Source organism: Lynx canadensis, chromosome B1, assembly GCF_007474595.2.
Source record: "Lynx canadensis isolate LIC74 chromosome B1, mLynCan4.pri.v2, whole genome shotgun sequence".
Taxonomy (NCBI): Eukaryota; Metazoa; Chordata; class Mammalia; order Carnivora; family Felidae; genus Lynx; species Lynx canadensis.
In genome coordinates this window covers 136,439,474-136,452,651 of record NC_044306.2, presented here as the reverse complement: position 1 = coordinate 136,452,651, position 13,178 = coordinate 136,439,474, and the positions used below count along the sequence as shown (strand labels likewise).

General features: G+C 43.2%; 1 protein-coding gene across 8 annotated transcripts in view; it reads right to left on the bottom strand.

The window, feature by feature from the left end:
- WDFY3 (WD repeat and FYVE domain containing 3) overlaps positions 1-13,178 on the bottom strand; it is a 244,267-nt gene that overhangs the window by 9,130 nt on the left and 221,959 nt on the right. For 7 of the 8 annotated variants that reach the window (XM_030313515.2, XM_030313516.2, XM_030313518.2 and 4 more), the window contains 6 exons: positions 11,552-11,699; positions 10,149-10,303; positions 9,130-9,288; positions 6,560-6,739; positions 2,978-3,160; positions 1,731-1,827 (listed from right to left, as the gene is read on the bottom strand). In XM_030313515.2, coding sequence (XP_030169375.1) covers positions 1,731-1,827; positions 2,978-3,160; positions 6,560-6,739; positions 9,130-9,288; positions 10,149-10,303; positions 11,552-11,699 — 922 coding nt within the window. Of the gene's footprint in view, positions 1-1,730; positions 1,828-2,977; positions 3,161-6,559; positions 6,740-9,129; positions 9,289-10,148; positions 10,304-11,551; positions 11,700-13,178 lie in introns of those variants that run through there. The other variant, XM_030313522.1, reaches the window with a different exon arrangement.

Sequence of the window (13,178 nt, the reverse complement as noted above, 5' to 3'; positions counted from 1 at the left end):
CTTCCATACAGCAGTCAGTATAAATGAAAATCTAGATGAATCAATTATTGACGAAAGCTTTAATCCAAGATTTTGTGGGTTTTTTCCTTCTTTCCAGTGTTATGCATTTCCTCAACCCAACTCCCTACTCTCTTGCGATAGAGTCTGCTGGAGGGAAAATTTGTAAGAAATAAAAATATAGAGTTATAAAAAAAGGAGCGCAAGAACAAATGTGCAGCACCAGCCCACTATACATATTTTTTTTGGCAAGACAGTTTGCCTCCCTTGTACTGACACTGGTAGTCTAGTTGGCTAAGTTGGGTGATTTGTTTTTCATTGCAAAGGCTTATAACTATGAGCTTTAAGGTCTTCTTTGACAAGCAGTCTTCGAAATGACTTTGATTTCCAGTGCAACACTGGCTTGCCTTCCCTTTTGCCCAGATAACTGCTCTCATGCCATGCCACTCCCAAGTTGTTGCAAGTCAATCCTTCCCTGTGGGCAGCTCTTCCCTCTGCCATGCTATCAAATTCTATCCACAGTATGAATCTCTAAAAACAAAGACATAGAAGATAGAAGTATCTCTCCTTCCTGAATGTGACCTCCTTCTTCACCTTGACCTTCTCCTTCCTGAGGTAGACCTCCTCCTCCTACCTCACTTCTTCATCTCATTTTATCACTTAAAACCTTTGTTAAAGGAAAGGACCCACTTTTCCTTGGACTGCTTAACCCGGTGTCTACACACAACAGGTAACCCCAAATACTTACTGGATTGAACTGAATTTTTATGCCCCCAAACACCCAGAAAACATTTTTAATGGAGCTTCAATGGACTATGTAGAAATTTACATGCTTTAAGGTAATACAATCATAAATGCCCTGCCCACTGGATCATGTGTTTTCTGGCAATGAAAGTAGAAACTATTTTCGGCTTACAAAGGGAAGTGATTTATGCCTTTCTGATAAGACTTTCCCCTTAGTAACCCCTTCATTTCATCAAACCCATGCTGAACTCCCAGCGTACAAAAAATTAATCATGGGGAGACAACCTGAAGGTCAAAGTTAAAATCCTGCTCCTTTCCAGGACGTCTCTTGAACCAATCGTTCTAAATCAAAGGAGGGTAACCTCTCTGGAATGGAGCAACCCTAAGCGGATCTCAGCCTGGGTTCACGGCACTGTTTCCAATCATTCTGTGTAGCAATCATTTCTATCTTCCTTTGGAAAATTTTCAAGTGTTTCACAAATCACAGATAATAAGAGTACAGAGTGCCAGGCTTCAGTCTGAATAAAAGCCCTTCTTCAGCAGGGCTGAAGAGTGGGGATTCTGGTCTGCCTCCATGAATACTTTGCCAACACGATGCCACCCTGTCATCCACACTGAGCCTGACAGGCAATGGGTAAAACAGGTCTGGGACTGAGGGCCATCTGACTTGTCCGCCACTATGTCCCCCAGATCTGTTTTGTATTTTCAGAGCTGAAAGTCCAAGCCTTTGGTACTCTGGGAAGCTAGCAACCGTATTTATTATGGGATGAGGAAGCCAACTACAGACACCAGCACACCAAGTACTGCCCAGTGAACTGGAGGAACGTTTGCACGCCTGCCCTCCGACTTCACACGCTAGGGGGCAGTCGTGCTTCGGGCAGCAATGCCCCACCAGCCTCAGGCTACTGTTCATGTTGTTCGATGTAAATTTATGCAGAGTGACTTAAAAAAATACGAAAACTATCGAATAATTAAAAAGGACTGAATACCTATTTGTGCTTCTGGACAGTCTTCCTGCATTTCTAGGACTTCAACAGGCTCAGGAGCTGGTGTTTCAGGAACTTGCAAAAATTCCATTCGCCAAAACTGAATTCAAGTACGAGAATAAAAAAGTTAAGCAGCTTAAGGGAACAATTTACATGTTATTTGATGAAGATGAGCTCTTGGGGTTAAGCGGATATCTTCTATTATTATGTATAATTAAATTTCCCTCTATCTTGAAAAATGTGGGAGAGGACTGTGTACACACGGTGCTTCCAGAACTGGGTTCCATGAGATGTTAATGGGTGTTTCGTGGCAGAGGGAAAAGGACTGTGGTCAAGTAAGTTGGAAAAACATGGTTCAACTAAGCACATTTTATTTCCTACAAAAACCTCGGAGAGCCTTGCACACACACCAATATATGGTCTAGGTCTCCAAGAAGGCATGCACTAAGCAGGATCCCCAAGTGTATCTGGCCACGGAGCTTTTCCATAAGGCCTCATGAATGGAGTCATGTGAAACACTGTCACGGAGACAGCGTATGTCGGGGCATGCCTGTCGTCTGAGGCGCAGGGTGTGGTGTGGCGGGGACTGGGAGCCTCGTTTTTCTAAGCCTGTGACTGTGACTACAGGGCAGCAATCAGCCGCCCTGTGCTTTTACAAAGAGCACAATTAAAGAAAAGAGGCACAAAGGAAAATCTCCTGGGACAGAACAACCCAAGCATTTGAAAAGACTGTAAAAGTAAATACTCCGTGGATTAGATTTTCTGCAGAAGTCCCATACAAAGAAACCTTCGAAAAGGATAAACTAGGATTCAGGCAAAATCATCCAGAACTCTAGACAGGTTTTGGACAATGGGAGTCCTCTGAAAGCACTTTCCAGCTCTGCGATTCTCTGCAGAGAAGAAATAGTTCCTGTTTTCCCTAAGAAGCCATCTGAGAGGCCCAAAAGCCAATACTTCTGCAATTTACATTTAGCGATCCACGGTGACAGGGAAACCCTGTTCAAGCGACGTTGGGTCAAGCCGTCCATCCAGGGGTTAGCAGCACTAACAGACTGACTCAATGGGAAGGAAAGGGGCCAAGTCACTGACGTTCCCTGCATCAGAGAACACAGAGGCTGAGGCTTGAGTCTGAGAGTTTGCTCAACGATACTACATCCTGTTCAGGGGGTCTTTCCACCATGGACAGCTTCACAAGCTTCAGGTAAACCGGGGCAGCAAATAGCTAGTGTGTTTCCTCACAGAGGACTTACCCGGACCACGCCATCTGAGTGTCCCGTTACTATGACGTTCTGTGTATCCCACTCGTTCATCTCTGACACGCAGCAGCAGACAATCTGCTGGCTCCTGCCTGTGAACGTGTTCACACTCACGATAGGGTTCCCGTTGATGCTCCACACATGGATATACGTGCCAGCGCAGGACACGATGTCCCCCTGAGAACGTAAAACAGCCTCTTCACTCTCTTTGCTCCTTGCACATCACATTCTGGGTTCAGAAGCAAAGTAAATCTTCGGCCTAGCTCTCAAAAAACCTTTTAGTTCTTCGACGGGTGACTGGGGAATTTCTGTGCTCGCTGAGCAGCCTCTTAAAGAATTCATGGTGTAGGGGCTGCTGCAGTCGAGGCGATCTCACATGGAGGCAAAGGTAGGAGCCCTGCCACACTCTCAGCTCACGCCCCAGCGCACTGCGGAGTCCTGGCTCGCTCCACAGGAAAGCTGCCTGGAGCCTGAGGAGGTGATGCACTAGCCTGCTGCCTCCTGTCCTTTACAAAATCTATGTATACCTTTCCCCCAGAGGCAGGAATCCACCTCCGCATAATTTTACAAAATGAATCCAATTGCCAAAACAACCAGGTAGAAGAGAAATCTTTCAGTCTAGAGAGAAGCGTATCTCCCTCTTCAATAAATAAAGATGAAAGGTTGGTAACATTGTAACATCCTATTTTATAATTTGTATTCATCTTATTATGAATAAATGAATGGGGGAGGGGATGAGGGAAAAAAAGGAAATTAGAACACAGGTCATTTCTTGGCAAACTGAATAAACCCTTAGAGTCCCTAAGCTGTTAAAACTCAGGTTTTTGTAGGTTCCAAAGACAGAAATGAACAAGCTTTTCCCTTAAACTGTACCAGCTGGGTTGTACCCAATCTGATGAGAATATAACCCAGTACTGCTAAAGGGATTAAAGATACTTCCTGAAGCACCTACTGTGTGTCAGTTAGTGTAGAGGACATTTCACTGCAGCCTTTCAACAACCTGTGAGTCAGCTCTTACTAGCCTTGCTGTAGGGGGATCAAAGTCAGGTGCAAAGAGCTTAAGTGACTTACTTGCCTAACGTCACAGGATAAAGATTTGAATCCAGCCCTTTTTGGCCCTGAAACTTATGCACCACACCATGCTGCCTCTCTTATCCCTAAGACAGCTTAGATGTCACAATGCCAGGCAGTGACTTTAGAACTGACCTGGTGAATTTCAGTACAACCAGCAGGTACACGAGGACCTACAGAAATAGGAAGATGGTCATCCAAAGCAGGGAGAAACTGGAAGCTGAACAGCAGCAGCGACTCAAGAAAAAAGGGAAGGGGGAGCCAAGGGTGGCACGGTGAGGAGGCCTGGGGCCTTCCCAAACCACCCTCTGTGCTGGTCTTCCTACTGTTCTTTTCCTCCTTCTGCTCTTCTTCTACCAAGACGGCAGAAGCAAAACCCAAAGAAAAGTGATACTTCGCCAAGCATTGCTGTGTCTACCCGATTCAGCCACTGAACCACCTCTGACAATGAGCGTCAGCAGCTGTGCTTTAATTAACGGCCTCAGTCTCTGCAAGAGACCAGAGGCTGCCGCACCATTCTGCACCAGGCAAGACTCTCTTGTCGTACTCCAGGGTGCCTCAATTAGAGAGCATTAGAGCAAATCCTGTGGCTATGAGGGCTGAGCATAAGAAGAGGAGGTAAAGGGCAGTTGCAAGGTCGCTTACGCCCAAAATGCAGACTGAAGTAAAGGAGACTTGATACTGGCTTCAAAAACAGAAGAGAAACAGAAATCTTTTTATGCATTACTAAGAGGTTACGAAAGCACGGTAAAAGGAAAAAAATCAAACACATCTGTGGTCTGTGCAGCAACTACTGCAATCCATTGGGTGTATACTTGCTTGGCTAACAATGGACTATAAATAAAATTCTCTGTATTTAAGAACAACTCCAAAACAAAGTCCTCAAAATTAAGCATTTGACTCAGAGCAACAATGCCAGATCAGAGCCATTCTGTTGCACTGATGTTTTCGTAAAGCTCTGAGGTACAAAGGTTTGTAGGACCAATCCAAGGTACTATCTAAAAACACCTTACACCTTTGGAGAGGCTGGGTGGCTCAGCTGGTTAAGTGTCTGATTCTTGATTTCAGCTCTGGTCATAATCTCATGGATTGTGGGAAAGAGCCCCGAGTTAGGCTCTGGGCTGACAGCATGGAGCCTGCTTGGGATTCTCTCTTTCCCTCTCTCTCTACCTCTCTCCCTGGCTCATGCTTACTCTAAATAAAAACTAAAAAAAAAAAAAAAAAGAAAAAAATAGGGGCCCTGGGTGGCTCAGTCAGTGAAGTGTCTGACTTTAGTTCAGGTCACGATCTCACAGCTTGTGGGTTCCAGCCCTGTGTCGGGCTCAGTGCTGACAGCTCAGAGCCTGGAGCCTGCTTCGGATTCTGTGTCTCCCTCTCTCTCTGCCCTGCCTCTGCTCAAGCTCTGTCTCTCTCTCTCTCTCAAAAATAAATAAACATTTAAAAAATTAAAACAAAATAAAAACACCATACACCTTTCAAATATACCAAAAACTGAATGGACTTTTACCCCTGTGTATACTCCCCACTCATGCCAGGTCTGATTGCTTTTACTATTATCAGACACTATACGTGCCATTCACTAGAACTAAATTTCTTTCTTCTCCTTTTTCTCTGACTGTTAGGTATCTGACTAAAAGCATACTACTTAGTATCTTCGGGTGGAAATTAAAGATGGAGCATTCCTCAAAAGCTATCTGTGTGGGTGACGATATGATGTGGCTATGTGGTGTCACACAAGAGGACCCCAAGGCAGTGCTGAAGGTAAGGGAGGGAACGAGCATACACAGCAAAGAATGGTGAGGCTGGGGAGTTCTGGTCAGTCTGCAAGGCCGATTTCTGTATGTGGGCATCACCAACATATGAATGTGGTCACTTGTCCCTCAGACACAGAGACCTCAGTCTTTGTATGCCTACCCTTAGCTTCCTCTGCTTCCCCACACATCTTAGCATGACTATCCTCTTCTCACCCCCCCCTCAGGAGGGCACGGTCTCCACAGGTGACTCCGAGGCTAGTGCATTTATTTCATGCTGACTCACTTATTTATATATAAAATACTGATTTTTGAGAAGAGATAACATCCTTTAGTAAGTCTGGGATAACTCTGAAAATAATTCTATAACAATTCTGCTCTTGTTTAGTTACCCAAATGTTACCCTTTTCATTTTACATAATAAAGAATTTGTATTTCACGAAGAAAATTTCAACACAATTTTAACATTCTTAACAAATCCTACAAATTCCTTGCTTTTAAAAAAGCCTAGTCTAGAATGTTTTGAACCAAATCTTGCTCTTCAGAGTAGGCAGCAGTGGATTGATTTTAAAACAAAATTATCTGAGTTACAAAGTTTAATATCTGTTCACTTTTTGCATAAATCAAGGAAAACGTAGCAGCATTTATAAGATGAGTGCCTATCAAGTTAGAAAACAGAGTCATTTTTTTGTTTACATTAGCCACAAATACTTAATCTCCTAACCATAAACCAAGTGGGCAATCGACTACTTACCGTTAATTCATTGATACAAAGAGCAGAGACTGGAGCTCGATGGCCTCGGAGCTGGGTTAGAAACGACAGTTTGTTCAGATCCCAGATGATGCAGGTTCGGTCACGGGACCCGCTGACGATTATGTGATAGGCTAATGATGCTGTGGCACAGGTGACAGTATCAGTGTGGCCGAGTAAGGCCTACAAAGGAGAACAGGAAAAAGCCAGGGTGATCACAGGGACTGTACTCTGTGGGGTGCTCCAGAAGGTCCTGGATGCACTTAGGAATGACAGGAGCACGTGCCGGGAGCAGCAGCATCTGGAAAGTCTTCATTCTCCTGTGCCAACCAGCTTCGCCTCATCCCACAGGGAATAGAGAGGTCCGGAGGCCTCTGACCTCCATTTTTGCATCACTTGTTTTCTGGCCCTGGGCTAGTATCTTAGAAGGAAGGGAGCATGGCAGCTGCAGTCCAGTCTGGGTTTCTTTGTATCATTTCTACATGGAGATGTATCAGTAATGGCCCCCAAAAGTACTGAATTTAAACTCTGCATTGTTTCTTTTATGCCACCATCTTCTGTTAGTCTAAGGATCTACAATTGAGTGAGTTTCTAAAAAAACTGCACAAACAGTGAGGACTGCATGGTTATGGTACATGGAAAGATAAAGGGAAAAATGTGGTTCTGATGAGTCTGCTGAACTCCTGTTACTGACCTGGAGACGTGTGCCCAAGAGATCCCTCTTCAGACTGGAATAAGAACTTTTGTCTTTGGTTAGAATATGAAGAGAACTAGGACCCAGGGAAATGGCAATGTGGGAGAATGAGCATTTCAGAGAAAAAGATCCAGATTACTGTTAAGAGTTCCTGAGAATTTACTATTTAAATAGTGAGTTGCTTTAAATGTTTTTGTCATACATAAATCCTTTCTGAATTCTTAGATCCCAGAAGGCTGTTTTACATAAGAAGTATCTTCTACTGAGGGATTATTGGCTGGTCCACGAGCTTCAGAGCCTATTTTCTAAACTGAAAATATTGTAAGCAAGAGAGTTTGGATAGATGACTACACCGTCAACCTTGTATTTGTTCTTGTTGATACTATGTATTTTTTTTATGTGGCCTACCTTTAGACTCTGCAACTAACGAAGTTTCCTATCTATACACATGACTGGTGGTATCAGTACAAGGGGTTCCACTCTTTCCACAGATATTTAAGACACCACTGTCCAGGTCAGGCTTTAAAACAGCTTTGGAGGCACACAAAACTGAATTCACATCCTGGCTTTACCTCTAAATGTGACTTGGGCCTGTGTCTTAACCTCATCAAGCAGTGGTATTTTCAGGTGTAAACAGGGATTATCAACTACATTGTAGAATTGTGAGGACTGGAGTTTTACATTTTTAAACACCCAGTACAATGCTCTGAACATAACAGATGCTCAATAAACGACAGATATTACTGTTACACTGCCTTTCAAATTTGTATCCTAAAATACACTTAGGTGTATACTGCATTAAAAAAAGCTTTATGGCAAACTCACCAACAAAACAATTATTAAAAGATGATGGCTTAATTATAAAAGGTTTCTTGCTTTAAGAAAAATTTTATGAGAGCCAGTACATAACAAGTAATCAAATGATAAGTGAGGCAAGAGAAAAATAAAAGAATCTAAGAGTTACTAGTTCAGCTGAATGGAAATCACCCAGAAAGAAAATTAATATGAATCAATAATAGCAAATTTAATTTGGTTTGGAAAAATCCAATTTACATACAATACCGTTGACTCTGAACAACATGGGGATTAGGGGTGCTGACTTCTGACACAGTCAAAAATCTGTGTATACCTTCTGACTCCCCAAAAACTTAATTACTAACAGCCTACTCTCGACTGGAAGCTTCACTGATAACATAAACATTTGATTAACAGATATTTTGTATGTTATATGTATTTCATTCTTACAATAAGGTAAGCAAGAGAAGAAAATATTAAGCAAGTCATAAGAAGGGGTGCCTGGGTAGCTCAGTTGGTTGAGCATCTGACTCTTGATTTCAGCTCAGGTCATGGTTTCATGGTTTTGAGATGGAGCCCCATGCTGAGCATGGAGCCTGCTAGGGATTCTCTCTCTGCCTCTCTCTCTGCCCCTCCCCTGCTTGCGCATGCACAAAATAAACAAACATTAAAAAATGTTTCTCAAGATAAACATTAAAAATAAAAGAAAATCATAAGGAAAAGAAATTACATTTACAGCACTCTATTGGGTTTACCGAAAACAGTCTGTATATATGTGGGCCAGGGAACTTCAAAGCTGTGTTGTTCAAGGCTCCGATGTATTATACTTAAATGTATTAAAAAATTTATTACCTAAAGACGGCTTGCTTCAGATTTTAAAAAAGGACAAGCTTAGATCATTTTTAGAAACAGTATCTTCTGATTTCATTTCCTTTTTTTTTTTCAAAAACCATTTCTAACAAAAGAACATATATTTTTTTGGTTTTGTCCTTTATATCTGAAGCACCCTGGAATTAAGGAAGCTTGGTAGTTTCTCTAAGGTGCAGGCAGCCGAGATGGAACATGCCTGTCTTCCATCTGTTACCTGTTTGAGAGTGAGGGTCTTAGCCTTTTCTTTCGAGGTGCCCATCTCCCAGACACACACCACTGTGCTCGTTCCACCTGTGATGACCAGCTTGGGGTTGGGGCAGATTGCACAGAGAATCTGGCCCCACTCAGACAGACACTCGTAAACAGTCACTACCTGTAAAATAAAACAGACGTGAGACACACATGCTCTCAAGAACCACAAACTTCTGAATCACAAGGAGCACACTGGGTGAAGGAGAACCCCTACGTGGGTACCTCAAAGGCAAATGCCCGTGTACATTCTGGGCTGGATTCCCGTTAGCAACATTTCCACTGAGGCTCCACCCTGAACTGCCCCTATAGTCTCCTAACTGCAGCTGCTGTTAGAAACCATAACAAAAAGGCCTTTGCTTATAGTGGGTGTCCAGTTAGTCCAGTCCAGTAAAATGATGTTCTGATTATGTGATGCTGTGTGCGATTCAGGGGACAACCTGATAGAAAGATGTGTTTGCTGTATCCAGTTGGAGGTAAGTGGAAATCACGAGTGCTGTTTAATGAGAATGCTAACTAAATGGAATCATGTCACAGTGCAATACACAGACTTGCGCAAACTAGATCCCTCCTGAATGCAGAGAGCGAGCACAGGGCACTGATACTACGGGACAGGTTTCATATCAGTCATTTAAGGGTACAGAAGTGGTAAGTGGGCCAGATGATGACCCACCAAAAAGAGGCTCTTTTAGTTGTCAGCTATGTTGAATACCTGGCTGGCTAGGACCTCCTGGAGGAATTCTTTGAGTGGGAGGGAAACTGCTAGAGCCTGGTACACAATTTTTCAAAGGAGGCTTGCTCTGTAGGAAACATATCTTTGTCCACTACCTCCTTTATCCTGATCTGATGCAGCAAAGCTCTCCCTTCCTCTGGGCTCTGGAAGAGCAGCTGACTAGCCCTGGGCTTGGGCTCTTCCCACCCAGTTCAAGCAGGATATCCAAACCACAAAAGAGCAAGATTAAATGAGCAAGAAACAATGCAAACCTTGTCTGACTCATAGGTTCCCAGCCTGCAGCTGAGGTCTGCATAGCCCCAAGCGAAAGTTTTGTTCCAGGTTGGTGGGATAAGAACCTTATTCTGTTCTACTGCAAGAATGCCTTTATCTGTACACACTATTTGTCCCACAGGTTCTTTAAGTTCTATAAAAAACAAATCAACAGATTAGAATGGGGACAAGGAAAATGAACCTTGTAATCCCATATATAGGGGATCGTTATCTCAAATACCACAAATCAAGCATCCTGACACAGACATTAGGACAAAATGACCTTAGAGGAGGAGCTTGGCTTTTGAGTCTTTTTGCTGGGTGGCCAGTCAACTGGGACAGGTGCTGCAGGGCCTCCTTTCAGCCCTCCTATCTCCTGACACTCTTGGGTTTGGCTCCTAGCAGTCAGCCTGTCTTCTGCACAGAGTAACCTGGGATGCTCTTCAGAATGCCATTCGAAGACCTTCAACCAAACTTGGCCTTCAGCACCTCCAGCCTTAGACTGGTGATATCCAGCCTTAGACTTCCTGGTCCCCCAAGAGGCCCGACTCCCTGCTCTGCACTGGAACACTGCTGAGCCCACCAGTGCTCTAGAACTGTCACTGGCAGTGAGTGGAGCTGGCACAGGGCAGTCTGGGTAATGAGCCAAAATGGCATAGAGCTGGTAGCCTAACCAACTAACCAGAATCTGATGCTCCATTTTTTGGATCTGTGTAAAGTGACAACTATTACGATGCAAAAACATTTTTTCATTCTAAGGGGAAAAATATCTACTTGAATAAGTACTTTTAGATAACTCCTACCAACATTAGCTAGCTAAAAGACACTTGTAGTTGGTATATTAAAAATGCAGTCTTTTTACTGTTATTTCTAAACAGGCATAAATGCAGATTAGGCATAAATGAAGATTACAGAGGTTTTTCTACATCTATAATAATAAAGTTGAGCTACAAGATTTGGTATATTAGGAGTTTTCACTATCTTAGCAGGGTGGAGAAACCTGTTTGGTACTTTTAGTTTTGTTTATTTATTTATTTTATTTTTAGAGACAGAGGGAAAGAGAGTATCTTCAGCAGCCTCCTTGCTCAGCACGGAGCCCAAAGCAGGGTTTGATCTCACGAACCATGAGATCATGACCCAAGCAGAAAACAAGAGGTGGACGCTCAACCGACTGAGCCACCCGGGTGGCCTATTTGATTCTTTTTGATGAAAAATCCGATAGGCCAAAAAACCCAAAGCAAAACAAAAGGAAAAGGAGAAAATCTAACAAGTATTTGGTGATTTATCGCAAGAACTGTAGCACTTATTACAAATGACACTATCGTTGAAAAGCACATTTGTTATTGATAAACTAGGATTCCTCCGGAATCATGAATCAAAGGTTGACTTCACGTCACCTCACCTTTTACAGGCGTTAGAGAAGGCCTCAAGTTGTCCAGGTGATGGAAAAAGATCTTGTCACTTGTAGATCCCGGTGGGGCAGAGGTGCCCGTACTGTCTCCGTTTAGTCGGCTCCTCACTCGCTTTGGTGGATGAGGTTTTTTAAATAACTGGTAGGAGAGAAGAGAACACATCTTACAATGTAAGCTAACATTTATTAAGCCCTTTTTAAAAAAAAAAAAAATTTTTTTAATGTTTATTTATTTTCGAGACAGAGCATGAACGGGGGAGGGTCAGAGAGAGAGGGAGACATGGAATCTAAGCAGGCTTCAGGCTCTGAGCTGTTGGCACAGAGCCCAATGCGGGGCTCGAACTCATGGACTGTAAGATCATGACCTGAGCTGAAGTCGGACGTTCAACCGAGCCACCCAGGCACCCCCATTTATTGAGCCCTTTTTATTTTTATTTTAATTTTTTATTTTATTTATTTTTTCCTGAGGTAACAACTTTTATTTATTTTTAATTTTTTTTTCAATATATGAAATTTATTGTCAAATTGGTTTCCATACAACACCCAGTGCTCATTCCAAAAGGTGCCCTCCTCAATACCCATCACCCACCCTCCCCTCCTTCCCACCCCCGATCAACCCTCAGTTTGTTCTCAGGTTTTTTTAATATGAAATTTATTGTCAAATTGGTTTCCATACAACACCTAGTGCTCATCCCAAAAGGTGCCCTCCTCAATACCCATCACCCACCTTCCCCTCCCTCCCACCCCCCATCAACCCTCAGTTTGTTCTCAGTTTTTAAGAGTCTCTTATGCTTTGGCTCTCTCCCACTCTAACCTCTTTTTTTTTTCCTTCCCCTCCCCCATGGGTTTCTGTTAAGTTTCTCAGGATCCACATAAGAGTGAAAACATATGGTATCTGTCTTTCTCTGTATGGCTTATTTCACTTAGCATCACACTCTCCAGTTCCATCCACGTTGCTACAAAGGGCCATATTTCATTCTTTCTCATTGCCACGTAGTACTCCATTGTGTATATAAACCACAATTTCTTTATCCATTCATCACCTGATGGACATTTAGGCTATTGAGCCCTTTTTATATGCCAGGTGTTACGTTTTCATTTTAGTGAGGCTTCATGACAAACACTAGGTACTCTATGATCACGCTCTATATTTGAGGAAAGAACTTTAAGGAGGCTCAGAGGGATGCCACACATCTTTCATCTTAGTAAGTAGGGGCGAGACCATGTGCTTTTTAAAAGCTTGGGTTACCACCATACTCTAGGTCACTCTGATTTGGTAACTTTTCAGAAGTAAATCAATCTACAGTTAACAATGACTTTCCAATGATTTTAAAAAGTAACCAATTCTTTATAAGCCAGACACCTTTCTGTACCACTGAGGGCACTCCTGTACTCCTGCTGTCGGTCAGGGCTGGGCCAAGTACAAAGACTTGCCATTGTTCTGGAGTGTTCCCAACCATCAAGCCTGGAAACCTCCAGGTTGCTTAACAAGAAGGGAGTCCAGGGGAGCCTGGGTGGCTCAGTCGGTTGAGTGTCCAACTTCAGCTCAGGTCATGATCTCGCAGTCTGGTCCATGAGTTCGAGCCGCGCATTGGCCTCTGTGCTGACAGCTCAGAGA